The sequence below is a fragment of the Ictidomys tridecemlineatus genome, chromosome 6 (genome assembly GCF_052094955.1).
Source record: "Ictidomys tridecemlineatus isolate mIctTri1 chromosome 6, mIctTri1.hap1, whole genome shotgun sequence".
NCBI lineage: Eukaryota > Metazoa > Chordata > Mammalia > Rodentia > Sciuridae > Ictidomys > Ictidomys tridecemlineatus.
Genome location: NC_135482.1, coordinates 72,956,910 through 72,974,991, shown reverse-complemented (window position 1 = coordinate 72,974,991; position 18,082 = coordinate 72,956,910). Strand labels below are relative to the sequence as shown.

General features: G+C 35.5%; 1 protein-coding gene across 2 annotated transcripts in view; it reads left to right on the top strand.

Annotated features, from left to right (window-relative positions):
- Nucleotides 1-18,082, top strand: part of LOC101958024 (uncharacterized) — a 127,362-nt gene that overhangs the window by 82,752 nt on the left and 26,528 nt on the right. For both annotated transcript variants that reach the window (XM_078014884.1, XM_078014883.1), the window contains 14 exons: nt 306-404; nt 2,864-2,938; nt 3,276-3,374; nt 3,601-3,675; nt 5,966-6,061; nt 6,662-6,727; nt 7,772-7,858; nt 9,876-9,938; nt 13,679-13,915; nt 14,452-14,526; nt 15,999-16,064; nt 16,173-16,226; nt 17,532-17,564; nt 17,757-17,780. In XM_078014884.1, coding sequence (XP_077871010.1) covers nt 306-404; nt 2,864-2,938; nt 3,276-3,374; nt 3,601-3,675; nt 5,966-6,061; nt 6,662-6,727; nt 7,772-7,858; nt 9,876-9,938; nt 13,679-13,915; nt 14,452-14,526; nt 15,999-16,064; nt 16,173-16,226; nt 17,532-17,564; nt 17,757-17,780 — 1,149 coding nt within the window. The remainder of the gene's footprint in view (nt 1-305; nt 405-2,863; nt 2,939-3,275; nt 3,375-3,600; nt 3,676-5,965; nt 6,062-6,661; nt 6,728-7,771; nt 7,859-9,875; nt 9,939-13,678; nt 13,916-14,451; nt 14,527-15,998; nt 16,065-16,172; nt 16,227-17,531; nt 17,565-17,756; nt 17,781-18,082) is intronic.

Below are 18,082 nucleotides of genomic sequence, written 5' to 3'. Positions count from 1 at the left end.
AATGATTTCAGAGGTTCTGACTTTTGTCCTACTTTGAAACAAAATAATTGAGATGAATCTAAAAAGAACTAGTTGACCCAACTCAAGACAAAGAAAGAAGTCTTTGTAAAAAAAAAAATGCAATTACTAATTTAAAACATTTAATAAAACATTAAAGCACAAAATCATAAGGACTTCTGGGTACTATGTTGCTGGATGCCTTTATTGAAATTTTAACTCTTAGGTATGAATGGCCAGTTAATTACCTATTGGGAATAAAGTCCAAGTAGACTGTAGATGAGAAATTCCTTTGTTGTTTTTCTCAGCTTCTACTGGTACTTCAGTTTCCATCACCTCCACAGCTAGAATTACAGGCACCACACCAGGACTGAGCTCCAGTTTCACCAGTCTTGGGGTCACCTCAGGTAAACCCATTTTGAGCAATTATGTTGGCCTCAGCCAAAGAAACTGGTTTCAGGCAATGCTGCTCAGACAATATTTTTCCAAATCGAATACCAGACTTAGGTGATTGTTCTTCATGTATAATTAAAATTTAATATTAGCCTTTCAACATGTTGCTTCCTTAAATGATATCATATTACAGTTACATGTTCCCACTCTCTGATAGTTGGCAACCCCCATGCAGTTTTTTAGCTAGATGTTTCAATTTTATAAACCTTCATCAAGGACAGGCAGAGTGCTACCAGATATAAATTTAAGACCCCGTAGGGGATGTACAAGTGACAGAGCTTCTGAGCAGGTGAAACAAAGATATAAGGAAAATCTGATATTTATACAACTGATGTTTTGCCTCAGCAATAACGCTCCTCTGAGTAGAGCCTTAGATAAATTGCCCAATTAAGAATTATTCCTCTCAATTCTATGACTTTGGGAAAAATTTAACAGTTAGTATTTGCAGTTATATAAAACATTAATGACATTGTTCTATGGCCCATTAAATTGTCTGACTTATGCTCAAGTGTATTGTTTGTAATATAGTCAACCTTTACACCATTATATGTCAGTATTCCCATGAGATAAGAAAATAATAAAAAATTCCAAGCTGGAAATTCTGGTTTAGAACCTGTACTGAAAAGCCTCATTTTGCATTGGCTAGCCCCTCAGTTCTATAACCTCTGCATAAGAGCTCATATCCAACAAAAACTCAAGAGATAAGCTTGTGCTTGTGCATTGTTCATTAAATTCAGTCAGTGTTAGGACCAGGAATACAATATCATTGATAATATTAAATACTGATGATTTACACTGGAAATAAGCATGACTAAAAATTTACAACGGTCCCACATACCATCAGTTACAAATTTTAAAGACCTCTGAAGTGTCCTCTTGCATTCAGCTGTTAAACCTTTTCCCCCAGTCCCTGCATTCCTCTGCCTTGCTTACCTTCCTCCTCTAACACCATGGTGCTCACAGTGTGGTTCCTGGACCAGCAGAATCGAAATCCTGTGAGATCTTGTTAGAAGGGCACATTTCTGGGTCTACCTGACTATCATCAGCAAGTGCTGGGGTGAAGCCCAGTAGACTATGTTAGCAAGCTTTTTAGGGAATCGATGCTCAAGGTGGAAAAGCACTTCTCCACAATTCCTACTCATTTTCTATCACCTACTCAGTTTACATTTCAACAATGTCAAGTCAGAATGACTTTCCCAAAGTTCAACTCTCATCCTGTGTCTGTATTATTTAAAGTAATTACATACTGACCATTGCTTTCTTTTAATTTAAAATTTTAATTTGGGGGGGTCCTTTTTAGTTATATATTACAATAGAAGTACTTTGAATTAGACAAAGGGGAATAAAGAGAAGGAAGGGGGATTGGAAACAGGAAAGCTAATAGAATGAATCAGATGTTACTTCTTATATGCGTGTATGAATACATAACCAATGTAATTCCACAACAATCAGAAGAATGGGAAGTTGTACTCCATATATGTATAAGATGTCAATACATTCTACTATCATATGTAAGAACAAATAAAAATAATTTATTTTGACATAATTATAAAAGCATGGAATATAATTTGTTCTAATCCAGTCTCCAGTATTTCCCCTTACTCTCCCTTCTTACCATCCCTGCCCTGTTCCCTTCGCTCTACTCTACTGATCTTTCTCCTGTTTACTTAGTTATTTTTTAAATTAGTGTCTTAGATAAAAACTTCATATAGCATTGAGACATTTGTTTCATGTGTGCGTAGGACTTCTTCTGAATGTATTAATGAATGTACTGCATGATTGTTTCTTCTACAATATTCTTGATAAGCATTGTTTTTATTTAAAATTCATGACACATTGTTTTGAATAAGCTGTTGTTTACATGGAAATTACTAGGCTAAATCATATCGTTTACACATAGCAGGAACAGAAAGAAACTTGGTAATTCCCATTGGGTCAGTAAACTTATTGAAATTTAAAGTGTTGGCCATTTTGTTTATATTCAGAAAATCTGACTCAAAATTACTTGGGTAATAAGGACATCTCATTCAGTGATCTTTTTTTTGCTATCAAAAAGTAAATAAGGTGTTTGAAATAGATTTTGGTGCCCAGATGTGTGGCTCCCAGATTGTTTATTATTGTGTGTGATGTGATAAGAAGTGAAACAAGAGAGTAAGCACTTGGAACATAGTGGGGTTTTTTTGTTTGTTTAAGAGAAGAAAGAGAATTTTTAAATATTTTTCAGTTTTCGTTGGACATAACATCTTTATTTTATGTGGTGCTGAGGATGAAACCCAGTGCCCCTCGCATGCCAGGCGAGCACGTTATCACTTGAGCCACATTCCCAACCCCAAGATATTTTTAAAGAAGAGAATAGCTGACTTATTCTACTTTACCACAGATCATAACATATATTTACCATTTCCTTTGACAGGTACTACTGGACCTTCAGTGGATAAAACAACCAGAACCCCCAGCAGTGAAGTGACATCACCTGAAGGGCACTCAGGTGAGGATAGGGTGATGTTCAAGGGTCCCAGCTTCTGTCAGAGGGTGAGCCATTTATCAGAACTGCACTTATTTTAAAGCAAAGTAGTTGATACAAATGTATGAAGACCTGCTGTGGCACAAGGTGAAGAAAGATGTATTTGTAGAGCAATTATCTAATGACTAAACCAAGATCTTTAAGAAAATAATATTAGAACAAATGTTAGTGACGTCTGGGCAGAAAGTCATGAATTCCTCTATTCTATTCCCGATAGCAGGAGTGAGTGGACAGTTAGATTTCTCATTGATAATAAAGTCCAGGTAGACTGTAGGTGAGAAGTTCCTTTGTTTTTTCTCAGGCTCTACTGGAACTTCAGTTCCCATCACCTCCACAGCTGGAAGTGCAGGAACCACAGCCCAATCAAGCCCCAGCTTCACCAGTCCTGGGGACACATCAGGTAAGCCCAGTTCAGAGCCAAGAATACTGCTCTAGCAGAGCAATATTCTTTCAGGCAATGCTGCTTATTTCTTGTATGTAATTAAAATGTAAAATCTTTAGCCTTCTTACAAGTTACTTTCTTAATGAATCTTGTTATAATTATATGTTCCCACTTCCTTCATAATTGTTAGTATACATGCATGGTTTTTACTGGGTCCTCTTTTCTTTTTTTTAACCTTTATCAGAGACAGCTGGAGTGTCACCAGGTGGGACTGCCACAACTAACAATGGGAATACAAGTGAGGCAGCCTTCCGAGATGGTAAGGCAAAGCATGCAGTCTGAGTTTCTCTCTTCCTCAGAATATTTCCACAAGCAATCTTCTGTTTCAGCTCTGCAGTACATTTACCCTGACTATAACCTGAGAGAACAGAATGTCAGTTATCTAAGCCAACTGGATGAGTTTAATATATTAATCTTGAAATTTTTTTTCAATTAAAATATTATTTATCTGGCACACTAACATTTCTAAATCATGTTCAAATATGTATGTTTTAATTTAGTCAACATTAATACTGTGGCGATTAATATAATTTCCTCATCTTGTGGGAATGATACATAAAGTCTCCACACTGTAAAAAGCAGGAGTAGAACTCCAACTCCTAAACCTCATGGGCAATCTCTGGCTTTTGTAGTAGTGATGGGTGTATAAGAACTCATGTCCAACAAAAGTCAAGGTGATTATGCTTGTCCTTACACATGATTGACTAAATTTTTTTCTATTTTATTTTTAAAAACATACTGGTTAATATTATACAATGTTGCATTTTATTGTGGCATAGTCTTACATGCATATAAACTAATTTGGTCAGTTTCCCTTCCTTTCTTCTGCTTGTCTCCTTCCTCTACACTTGTACTTTCATGACATCCTTTTTTTTTCTTTCCCCTGCTGTAGCTTGTACATATAAGAGAAAACATATGAACTCATCTTTGAGTCTAGATTATTTTGCTTAACATGATATTCTCCAAATGCATCCATCATTGACTAAATTATTAGTTAGTTTATGAAAAAAATATTGACATTCTTAAGCATAGATAATTGGATTGAAAACAAACATACCTTATTTCAAATCTGCCAATTCGGCAAACAATAATTTTAATGACCTCTGAACTGTCTTCTCAAACTTGTCTCCTTTGGTTTTGGTTCAAGTGTTTTCATTTTCTACCCATTCTCTATAGTCCTCTTCTTAGCTCACTAATATTGATACAGTCATGCTCAAAGTGTGGTTCCTGGTCCTGCAGCATCTGCATTTCCTGGGAACTTGTTAGAACTACACATTTTTAGACCCATACCTTCCTAGTGGTGGAAGTTGGTGGAGTGAAGCCCAGCAGTTAGTGTGCTATCAAATTTTTTAGGCAATTAGTACAGAAGTGATTCTCTACTTTAATGAGTACTATTTCTTCTCTTTCCCAACTTCCCTCCATTATACTTTAGTTAATACCATGCCAGAACAACAACAAACAAATAACAGTCATCCTGTCTCTACTTAAGTTTTCTGTAGTTTGATTGCTTAATATAGGTAGAGATTCCTTTATATGCCATTAAAGCCATTTCTTTAATATAAGCATCAACTTATCTTCATACATTTATTAAGTATTACGTGGACTGATTGATTTTTTTTCCTATACTTATTTTTGTTTAGTAATTTTCTTTTTTTTTTGAATTCTGGGGATTGAATGCTCATGTTATGTTTGTGCTAATATGTGCTCATGTTAAGCACATATCTACCATTGAGATACACCTTCAAACCTAGCAATTTTCTAAATTTAACATTTACAACATATTTTTTGGAATAAGATTGTTTACATTAAAATTAACATGTGGAAAGAAAATCTACATGAAGCAGCAAAATTAAGAAACTGCTTAATTTTAATTAGACCACTAAACTGATACAAATGTTAGGGTGATAATCTAGTATGAATTGATTACCAAATCAGAAGTACTTGGGAGATAAGTAAATCAGCTGTCTTTTGATTTTCAATCACCAAAGTGAAATAGAATAGCCAGGCATGGTGGCACATGCTTGTAATCCCAGCCTCAGGAGGCTGAGGAAGGAGGATTGCAAGTTAGTCTCAGCAATTTTGTAAGCCCTCCTCTCAAAATAAGAGACTAAAGATGTTGCTCAGTGGGAAAGTGCTGCTGGGTTCAATCCTTGGTACCCTTTGTGAAAGAAGTGAAATAGAGATCAAGCATTTATAAACAACAATTTGGCACAGTGATCTTACGTCCGTTGAATAAAGGTTTGTGTTTTATATGGTCGTATTTTTGAAAATTTTATAACTCAATTTAATGGCATTTTTCAAAGCATGCACTAGGACAGACTGGAAATTTTACAAATCCATCTTTGTCACAGGTTATTTGAGAAGCAGAGAATATTTTCTGGCACTAGACTGAGTTTGGCACCAGGATTGCTGTCATGGAGCTGGAGAAATCATTAAACCTTGTCTGATAAATGGGAAGAATAATATTACCCATCTCAGAGGGCTTTTGTAAAGTTAAATAAGTTGATTTTTCCAGGGCAATTTGAAAAAAAAAGTTAATTTTTTATCAGTTGGAACAGGAGGCCCTACTGCACCAACACCTAGCAAAGAGGAGGGCAGCACATCCAGAGAACCCAGCACTGGATCAACGAGCCCAGGAAGTTCAAGTAAGTCAGGATGTGCACAAATATCAAAACAGTAGGCTTAGAAAATGCACAAGATTAAAATTTTATCTTTTTTTATTGTTGGTTGTTCAAAACATTACATAGTTCTTGATATATCATATTTCACACTTTGATTCAAGTGGGTTATGAACTCCCATTTTTACCCCATATACAGATTGCAGAATCGAATCAGTTACACTTCCATTGATTTACATATTGCCATATAAAATTTTATCTTGACTGGAAGCAATCTCCTCCTTCAGAGGAACTAGCATATGTTGCAAGCACTGCTACTGTGTTTGTCAGGTACAATAGGACTGTCCCTGGGAGCAACCTCAGAAGCAGTCAGAGGCAGCACACCTGGACCATCAGGCACAGGGGCCACCAGTGCTGGAAGCCCCGCAAGTAAGACAGAGCCTCCTTACTGGTTGTGCTAGGGTCCAATACCAACTTCAGCAGCTTCAGGGCATAATACTGAGTGAGATTAAGGAATGGTAATACAATGTCGTAGGACCTAATGACATGAATTAAACCACAAAATGTCCTGAAGGAATGTTTTCTTCATAACTATCCATATGTCTGAAGTACCATTCTTCTTCTTAGCAACAAGAGGAGGAACTGACACAGCCACCACTGTCTCTGCTGGTGAAAACACATCTGGGAGGACAGGTACTGATGGAACTTAAGCAGATGAAATCCAGGCAGTAGTTATGAGAGCTGTTTGCTAATCAGAGACAGGGTTTTCTGGGGGAACCTAAACCTTGTTATGTGATGCTAAATATTCATAGGATCAGTAATATGCCAAACAAACATTTGAATATACCCATTATTTTCTTTCCTGCTCTGTAGAATTCAGGACAAGAACAAGGCAATATACATTTTCACCCTCAATTTCGTTTTGAAAAAAAATTAAACAATCATCAAGACAAGATAAAGTAGGGGAAATATGCGAATTGGATCATAAGTGTATGGTACATGATTATTGCATCTTATTAAAAAAATGGCATCAGTATACATAGTTTCCTGATTTAACTAACTTACCATGACCAAGGATTTAACATGTCAGTGAAGTTTAAAGCATAGGTACATCCACTTTTTTTTTTTTTTAAGGAAAATGACAAATGGAAGTTGGGACATTTTCAAAAGAACATTCTGGCTTTATATTTTTTTAGTCTGATAGCTTTTTATCCCTGATAAATATCAGGTATAGCTAGGGTATCATCTGAAGCAACCCCTGACAGTACCCCTGGAGAAACAGGCACTGGAGCTCCAGCTTCTGATAAGCTAAACCAGACTGGACATGATGCCTCAGCAGCTCCCATATTTGCCTGCCCTACAATCACAGAACATGCTGGTTTAAAATATTAGACTCAAATGCAATTAGAAACCAGACCTGGTGGTATATACCTGTAATCCCAGCAGCTCAGGAGGCTGAGGTAGGAAGATTGCAGGTTCAAAGCCAGCCTTAGCTATTTAGGGAGGCTATAAGCAACCTAGTGAGACCCTGTCTCCAAATAAAAAATAAAAAGGTCTAGGGATGTGACTCAGTGGTTGAGTGCCCTTGGGTTTCAATCCTGATACCAAAAAGAAAAAGAAATTATATTGTTGGCCTAAGAAAAGTTGGAAGGAGAGTGTCCTTCACTTTCTTTGTTTGGAAATCTCAAGAGTAATAGGCATATTCAATATACCCTCCAAACCTATTCTTGTTATTAGGGACAACAAGAGTATCTACAGGCTCCATTACTTCTGGCCATGGGACCTCAGTTGGACCAGTCACAACAACTGCTAGCAGCAAATTAGGTAAGGTAAAGGGAGAAATCCATGAGTGTGAGAGGGCAAATGGAATATTTTGTCTATCCTCTTTCCATTTATTTGGAATGTGGTAAAGAAATGTTGGACTAGTTTAAGATTAGAATAGGAGAATCCATTCCTGACTATTTACAGATAGCAATGGGAAAGCTTGATTAGAAGGTGTATCTATAATCATGTATAATTCATACTAGCCCTCTGAGTATGTTTATGGCTATAATGATTTCAGCAATCCCTTTAAACCTCTTTTTTTCCAATTGTTATTTCATTGTAATTACACATGATAGTGGGATAAATTATGACATACTTGTACATGCACACAATATAATTTGGTTAATTTCACTCCTCAGTTTCTTCCCATCCCCTCCTCCCGCCTCCCGTCTACTCGACTGGTCTCCTTTCTGACTTCACAACCTTTCCCCCTCCTTTTTCCTTTCTAGCTTTTACATATGAGAGGAAACAAAACCCTTGAATTTCTGAGTCTTATTTCACTTGACATAATGCTCTCAAGATCCATTCATTTCCCTGAAAATGACATTTCATTCTTCTTTATAGCTGAATAAAACTTCATTCAGATTACATTTTCTTTATTAATCTGTTACTGGACAACTAGACTGGTTCCAGAACTTCGGTCCTTTAACTTCTGAGGGTGTGAGTGTAACATGGGGTTTTGGTTTTCAATCCTAGCTGCAAAGGAGAAGTGAGAGAATTTTTAAATATAACTGTTGAAGAGTCCTTCACAGATCCATCAAATCTGTCCCCTGGAAGAAGCTCCTAAGCATACATAATTTTTTAAGCCTCACCATTGGTCTTGCACATGCAGTTTGGTGTGAATGTTGCTTTACTCTTAGCTGGGTTAGCCTAGCTTCAAATATGTGAATATTACACAAGTAGATGATAAATAATCCTATTAATGAACAAAAGTAAATAAATACTCAGAGATTCTAAGAATCATATAGGATTCTTAAGATCAGCATTTATAAAGACTGAACCTGAAATGACAAATTCTAAACAAATATGTTAAGATATTTTGAAAGCAGAAAATAGTATAATTTATTCCCCTTAATCAAAGAGCATGATACATTCATTTTTCACTTTGAAAGAGAGCACTGGAGCATTAGTTATTAAAACAACCAGAGAGCCTCAAGTAATGAAGAGAGGCTACCTGCACTCAGGGGAGTAGTGGATGCCACTCAGAGGCCATAGCTTTTGCAGAAAAAGATACTTTCAACAGAAACCTGCTGATTTCACTTGATATTTATTCTCAGATGAGATCCAATAAAAGATGTAGAATGGTATATAAGTGACTAATGTTATTAAGATTTTCTGATTCCTCCACATCTCCCCTTCACATACGCTACAGTGCTGAGTTATCTCAATAATGTGTGTGTTGTTCCAACAGTGTTATTATCAGGTGTCATACATGAGTCTTTTGGAAATGCCACTGGAACCTGCAGTGGCCTCACTGCAGAGCATCTAGCTCTAGCTCATCTTGGAACGCAGCAGGGCACACCTAGGCCCTCTTGTCAGTTTAGTCACGGTATATTGTGAGTTTAATTGGGACCCCAACTTCTCATATATTGAAGCAAATTTAAACATGTCTATAATTTAGAATAGATGACCATAGAGAGTTAAATCCTGGAGTCCCCCTTAAAATGAAAACGTCAGAAGTTTCTTCCAAGAGCAATTTATCAAAAACATCTATATAGATTAGGGTTGGCAGAAAAAAATATAGGGTGAGCATGTGGTTCAGTAGTAAATTATGTGCTTAGCAAGCTGGATGCCCTAGTTTTGATTCCCAGTGTTAAAACAAAACTGGATATCAGTTAAATTTGAATTTCACCTAATAAGAAATAATTTTTCATCATAAATATGTTCCATGCAATATTTGGAACATGGTGGTTTGTTTATCTGAGGTTTGCTTTTAACTGAGTGGTCTATATTTTTATTTGCTAATTCTGGGAAGCCCATGTGGACTTTTCTAAGTACCATTTTTTTTTTCTAATAGTAACAACAGGAGGAAAAAATATAATCTCCACTACTGCTGGTGACAACACTTCTGGAACATCAGGTAGGCAAAAAGCAATATCAGCGTAAATTCAGACAGAGGAAATGTGGTTTCTTAATATTTTGTCCAAGACAAATTTCTGGGGAGTTTAGTCATTGTAATTTGCACAATGTCAAACTGTAGAATATCAGACGTACATCAAGAAATATTTGTTGTGTAGGTACTAGGTGCTCCAGAAAGGAATAGACAAAGACACTAAATCTCACAGAACTTTATTTCTGAGTAGGAGGAATTGATATTTATAATATACCAAAGACAGAAACCAGGCAAAGCAGAAGATACTCAAACTCGAGGAATCATTCGATGACAAGTGTTGAAACAGCAACTGAGATCAGTTCTAATAAGGGAGCTGATTAGGTGGGGTTTAAACAATAGAATAATTGTATTTTGAAAAGTACCTATTATGCTTTGTGCAATGAGCCAAAAATGCCTTAACTTTGAGTAAAACTCACAATCCAGGAAAGCCGGGTAAATTTTTAGGGATATAGTCAATTTCTGTGGAATAAAAGACTGTCAATATTTTAGTTGTTAGGGATTAGAATTTTTTAAAAAAAATCTCCAAACCCAGAAACTCTCTCCACAAAGAAGAGAATAAAAAATGGGCTTATTATTGGGTAAGCATAAACCAGGAAGTGCTATCACAGCCTGCTAAGGGATAGAAAAAACAGAATCTCACTCTTGGAGAGGCAAGCTGATATAGCCCCTTTCATTCATGTTTTCAGTGCAACTAATACTAGCTCTTAAGTAACAGGACTTCGAAGTACAACTTGAAGCACATACTATATTCACCTGTGGGAATGATGCAGTAGGGTAAAGGGTTCACAGCTGTATTTGTGGAGAAGTTTTCTTGATCCAAGCTCTTAAATATTATATCTCTGTTGTAATTATTTGATAAGCTCATTAAATATTCAAATACACCAAAATTCCCTCAAATACAATGTAATTTAGTTACTCATGGTATCAATTTGATCCTTAATTTGTACAGATACTCATAGAACTTCATTTAAGCACAAAGAAGCACTAGAAAAAAAAATGTTTTTAAAAAAGGCAGGAAAATGGTGGCTGCATAATTTAGAATGTACAGATACTGTCTTCCTACAAAACCCTAAAGATCAACATTAGAGTCCCCACCTGGAGGGTTTAGAGTGGACAGAAAACTAGGATTCCAAAGGCTAGGAAAGGTAGAACTGTAGCCCAGAGTGGAGTTAAGATTCAGGCAAGGATCTTTTAGAAGAGAGGGAATTGTAGAGAGGTCATAAGGCTATAGAACATACAGCTAGGATTCGGTTCCAGAAGGAAAGGTCCCATCTTGAGTGGAAAATACCAAGAAAAGACCCAAAACTTGGCAGGTCAGAGCACTCATGAATGTGTAGCTGAAAAAGTGCTGGAGGGTGCATGGAATGAGAACTAAAGGTCTTTGGAAGGCACCAACCACTTATAGAGAGGGAGGTGTTTTGCAAGAAAGAAGAATTTTTGGTGTCAAAGGAAAAAAATGAAGGCTGTAAAGACAAGGGTTGTAATAAAATAGGATAATAATGAATACGACAAAGAAAAGGTACCAGTTATGCTCTTAGAGTGAGGTGAAGTTTCTTTTATAAGAGGAAGCCCCTGATCTGAGAAATATGGGGAGCCTACTAAGGGCCCACTGCCACTCACTGCATAGAACTTTAGCTATTGCAGGACCAGGAAAAACCAGTGTGAAAAAGAAGAAAAAAATTCTGATATTTATGCTGTTGATCAATAGCTATATCTTTGCTATTGTTGAAAACTTAGAAAAATTCTAAATATCTAGTCATGAAACACAAGAATACTAGAATATAACATTAACATGAATTTAAAATAACAAAGGAAATGCAGACAAGAGAGATCAAAAATATAAATTAGAGAATTTGGAGTGAAAATAGATAAAAACGGGAATAAGTTAAATGGGAATTGAAAACTGAGGAGAGAAATTGAAGGAAATATAAAAGCTATGTCAAAAGTAAAGACCAACTCTCAAGCTGCCCAACAAAGAATAAATAAAGCAAGAAGTGCAGCAAGAGGCTTAGAAGGTAGAATTGAAAAGAGGCCACCTACCTCCAAAATGTTAGATACTGTACTTTAAACAAAGAAAGTGGACTATAGAAGGAAATTACAATAGACAAAAAAATCCAACATATGTATTATTGCATTTCTAGAGAAAATATCAATTAAATATAATGTTCAAACTTGCAAATTAGGAAAAAGTTTCAGAAATAAAAAACAACCACCTCTACATATTTGAAGGTCACTTCCCTGTTTCTGGATGAGTTAATCCTAAATAGTCACTTCATCACTTCTGTAACTCAAAAGATAAAGAAATAAGCTATCTGTACCTCAAGGCAAAAGGAGCATCATTAACAAAGAAGTAAAATCAGATTAGTATCAGATCTGTCAAAAGAAGAATGGCATCTTTACAATACTGGAGGAAAGAAAATGTGGGCCAAGGATGTTAGTATTCCCTTAAAACACCAAATTCTAGCAAGGATATGGAAAAATGGGGTGACTACTTCACACTGTTGGTGGGAATGTAAATTAGTTCAACCTTCATGGAAAAGAGTAAGGGAGTCCTCAAAAACTAGAAATAGAATTACTTTATGATCCATCAATTTCATTATTTGCTATACACTTAAAGGAGATGAAATCATTGTACCTAAAAGATATTTGCACTCCCGTGATTATTGTAGCACTATTCACAATAGTTAAATATGAAATAAACCCAGATGTCCATCAGTAGATGAATGGATAAAGAAAAGGTGCCACCACACATACACAAATGGAATTCTATTCAGCCAGAGCAAGAATTACATCCTGTGATTTGCAGCAACATGGATATAACTGGGGTTCACTATGTAAGGTGGAATAAACTAGGCATGGAAAGAAATACTACATATTCATTCTCCAATTTGTGGAAACTAATAGGTCAACCTTATAAAATAATTGAATGAAGTAGTGGCCACTAAAGATTGGGAAGGGCATTGGGGAGAGAGGTGGGAAAGAAACTCAATAAGGGTCCCTGAAACAGAGTGAGGAATCACTTCTGGTTCTTTAGCATACTGAGAGCGCTATAGGTTAGAACAATTCACGATATAAAATGAATGAAAAAAGGATATAAATTCCTAGTACATAAAAGTGATTAATGTTTGAAGAGATGGAAATTTGGAGTACCCTGATGTGATTATTACACATTGTATATAAGCTACCATTGTACACCTCGTGAAGATGTGCAAACATTATGTTTGTATTGAGACATAATTTAAAACATGAAGGAATTTGGAGAATTGTGTACCCATGAGGCCCTCCTAATAAAAATTCACTGGAGGATGTGTGTTAAACAAAAGATGTTTCAAAAACATTTAACAAAAAGATTATAGCACTGACTATTTTTCACTGTAGCTCTAAAGCTAGAACAAAAATAATATTGACACATCAGTGAATGAATAACTAGATAAACAAGAAAAAAATGAGCAAACAGGAGGAAAATAATGTTTAATAGTAATTTCTAATAATATTAGTGAAGATTTTTTAAAATTAGGAAATTCATTAATGTAGTTCATATTAATATATCTAAGAGAAACAAAAAAATTAAAAAAAAATCTAAACAGAAGCTAAAATGGCACTAGGAAAACATTCAGAAACTATTTGCATAAAAAAATACCCACTTAAGAACATTGGAATGAACGGAATTACTATACCCATTCTACTGATAGTACCTTCATTTACAGGATCGGTCAGAAGTAGCCCATCAGTCACAGCATCTAGGCAAACAGTACAGTCTGTTGGAGTGACAGAGACATCTGGTCCATCAGGGACAATTTCACCATCTGCTGGAGTTACAGAAAGGATCACGCTCTCACCTGGAGTGACAGAGCTAACTGGTGCATCATCTGAAGGAACAGGGACAACTGCATCATCAGCTGGTACCACCTATGAGGCAGGAAGAACTACAAGAGAACCAGAAAGTAAGGCTTTGTTTGATTAGATTGGATAACTTAGTATTTGGTCAGAGTCCCAGTACTTGAATCTGTATAAATATTGACAACCATTAAAAAAAGGTATTGAGAACTGAAATTGATGAATATTGATGGGAGCTTTTCAGAACATTATGATCTTAAATGGATTTCTCAGACTTCTTGAAGTTTGTTTTCATCCTGCTCCTTTAAAATAAAAGGTATAACCAGAAGTTGTGGGGCAGGGTAGTGTTACCACAGGTCCAGCCCCAAGAAGCACAGTTGGAGCACCAAGCTCTGGGGCTACTACTTCAGGAACAAAGCATACATGGCTTGCTTGGTGCTCTGGTGGTGGCCCAACAGAAGCGTGGCTGAGACCCAAACTGTGATAATAAGAATTTTAACCAAGGACTTCATCTCTTGATCATTTTGCCTTAAATTGATCTAGATTCATCAACTTTTAAATTTACAATTAAATACCAGAAAGTTTTATTATTTTTATAAAAGTTAACCATGTAAAAATCATAATCAATTACTTCTTTAACCAGGCACAACTAAAGAGCCATATGGATCCACCACTGGAGCAGAAAGCAGAACCACAGGAACCACACCTGGAAAATCAGGCAAGCAAGAAGGGACACTATTGGCCTAGACTGTAGTGCAACATGAGGTTTTCTGATAATTATGGTAATGAGTGTTCTGTAAGTAAGGAAATCAGAAAATTAGACCAAAATCATCTAGTTCCTAGACTTATCTTTTTATGTGGTTTAGGACTATAACAGAAGAATAGGAATTGTGTTCACAGTGTTGATTCCATCAGGAGACAAATCTTAAATGAACTTTAAAACTAAGTTAGGAAAACAATATTGCATACTATTGGACAGCCTGGCACTATTCTAAGTTATACAACATGTAATTAATTTTCACACCAACCAGTGAGATAAGTGCTTTTGTTAACATTTCAAATGAGGAAGTCAAGGAGTAGTTTAGCAGGTGCAAATTAGGAAGAAGTGAAACTATGAGGTCTGGCACCAGACCTCTTCCTTACCTACTGCACCATACTCCCTCTTGTGGTAATGGATGCTAACTAGTGCAGAAGAGAAAGGTGTTCCCCAAATTCAAACTCTCAAAGAAAATTTGGTGATTTAAAAAGGCTACCATACCAGAACTATTCATAATAATAGGATTCTATCAAATAATCCCATTTATCATATTTTTTCATTTAATTATTTTATTTGCCAGCTGTGTGCCAGGTACCATCATAGGTGGGTGGATACTGAGGTGAATGAGTTTGATAAGGTTCCTTCTCTTAAGATTAGCAATAAGAAAAGTACATCAGCAGTAGGATTAGAATTATGTAGATTGCTGAGAATACGGTGAGTGTGTTAAAAATTGACATTCCACCTGGTGTCCCAAAGAATGAGTAGGCCTCAGTCTGATAAAGAGGTTAAGCAGAGAGGGAAATGGAAATGAAGTTCTAGGTGGAAACCACAGGCTGTTGGAGAGTTGATGGCAGAAGGCAGCCAGGATGGTTGGTGCCTCATGTGGCCATGATGGAAGAAAGAAGGAACCTGATCATGAGATCCTTGCAGGCCTAGTGAAGGATCTTAGACTTGTTCCTAAGAGCTAAGGGAAGCCATCAAAAGGTCTGAGATTGAAGAGTGACTCCAGGAACACATTTTTTTTTTTTTTTTAAATCAGAATACAGTGTGAAGAAGGATGGCTTAAGGTGAGAACGGAAGCAGTGATTTGTTAGGAGGGTACTGCTGAGTCACCATAGAGACCCTAGTTTCAAATAAACTAAGGTGGCTGGTGCAAGGAAATGGAAAGACCCTCACAATTTGGGGGTACCTTCAAAAGGATTTGGTAATGATTTGAAATGGGGATTTGGTTAGCAGTAATTTTCAAGCTGACCCATTCAGTTTTTAGGATGATAATATCATTATTGAAACAGGGAGTGTTAAAGGAATAGCAGTTTATGGTAGGACAGTCCCAAGTTCAGGTTTGAATTAATTCAATTTGAGATATCAAGGAGAGGTCTAAATGAAAAATTATCTGTGCTACTAAAATCCTTTTTAATTTGTTTTAATTTCAGGTACAACTGGAGTGTTGGCTACAGCTTCTACAGGTGTGAGGGGCAGAAGCACTCCTTTCACATCAGGTACTAGAACCACAGCACCTCCATTCAGGGTTGTTCTGTTTCTAAACATCTGGGTGGTGTTGTAGTAAAATAAGAGTGCTGCTAACCACTTCCCACTCTGAATCTCAGGTTCCACAGGAAATTTCCCTCACTCAACAATTGCACTAGGAAGTACCACTATTGGTAAGTCAGTAGGGGATGTCAGATGTAATTTTTTTTTTACTTGTTTTCATGCTCATTGGCTAATTCAAATTAGTTAAATAACCTATGGCCTTGATGACATTACCTCATTTAATTCTTTGAATATAAATTGTTACCTAATTTTTCTCATGAGGAACTTACCAAAGACATCACCTAATTTGGTTTAGGTTCTACAGCAAGTAAAATGGTGGAACAATAGTTTCACTTCTGTACTAACTCCAAAGACTGGGCTTTTCAGTGTGATACCATCATCCTCTAAAGCAAAATGCACAATTATCTTTAATAATCCATTAAGAAATCTAGCTTTTAAAATAGCAAGGCATAAATGTTTCCCATTTCTAACTACTAGAACTTCAGAAGCCGGCAATAAAAAGAAATTTAAGTTTTAAAATATGCTGACAAACTGACATTTGTTATTCTCAAACAAGATTTGGATCATTTTATTTGAAAAAACTGTAATACTATTGTTTTATAAATCAAAAATAGCTTTTTACATTACTTCAACCTCACATAAAAATTGCAGACACTTAGAGGGCAGTTTGTTTCTCCTAACACTAAATAAGTGGACTAAATTATTTTTGCAAGTCTTCAGTAATTATCTAAACTTGTAGAATAATACTATACTCAGTATCATAGTCATTTCTCAATTTGTATCAAATAGAAGGTAGGCTTTAGGGACTAAATTTTTCATTATTAGTTTAAGGAATAGATTGCTCACACATTTTCCTAGCCAAGAGTTATTCTGTATTTATTATAACTACTCTTATTAAGTCCACTTAGGTAATTTGATCTTATTGCTCACTGATCTCTAGAAAATAGTTAATTTGATCATTTACTTCAAACTAGATTAATAACGATTCCTTATTCAAGCCATATTTATATCAATGTAAATGAATTGGCATGATATTTATTGTATATTGGTCATCTTAATACAATGCCATAGCTACAAGTGAGTGTCTATTGGGGAACAGTATGTATTTCATCACTTTTAGCTGAATTGAAACAAAATTTAAATGTGTGCAAGCATTTTACCTGGGCAAAAAAGCAATTATTTGTTTTCAGTTTGATAATTTCCAATCATAGAGGATTCTTTAAAACACTTTGTAGTTTATCTCCCCCAAAGATGTCTCATTCCTACTTAAATTTCTAAAAGATAGTCTACTAGAGAAGTAATGTATATGTTTTTTAATATAAAATTTACATAACATTTAAAGCACTGAAGTGAATTTTAAAAATAAAATTTAAGTATATTTTCTAATGGAAACGTGAATCTAATCTTTCAATTAGGTGTTCCTGATATTCCCGGTATATACATTCAAGGTAAACTGAAATGAAAGTCACATAAAAATAAGTTTCTTCCAACTGAAATGTTGAAAGTATGTAAGGGAATATGACATTCTTAACAGATTATAATAAATTTTTCTGTATTTCCCTCATACATAAATTGATCATTTTGAATTTAAATAGATAAAAATGGACATTTATAAATATATTTTTGTTTTTAAATTTTAGAGCCATCGAATCAGACTACAGAAGGTGAGATAATATGAGATTATAAATGTATATTTGGGGGAAAATGGTTACATTAACTAGAATAGAAAACATGGTAACAGAAATCTGAATTTATCATATTAACTAAACAAGAATACCAACTTAGGTTTTGGTAGCATAGGGCTTTTGTTTTTTCTGTTCCTCTGTCTTAAAACATAATGTGTATTGGTTCCCTTACATAATTATTAAATTCTATACTTATTGTACATAAGTATACAAGTTCAAACAAAAATAACAAGAATGTCCCCCTAACTTAAGAGCAGCACTACTAGAGACCTTGACACTTT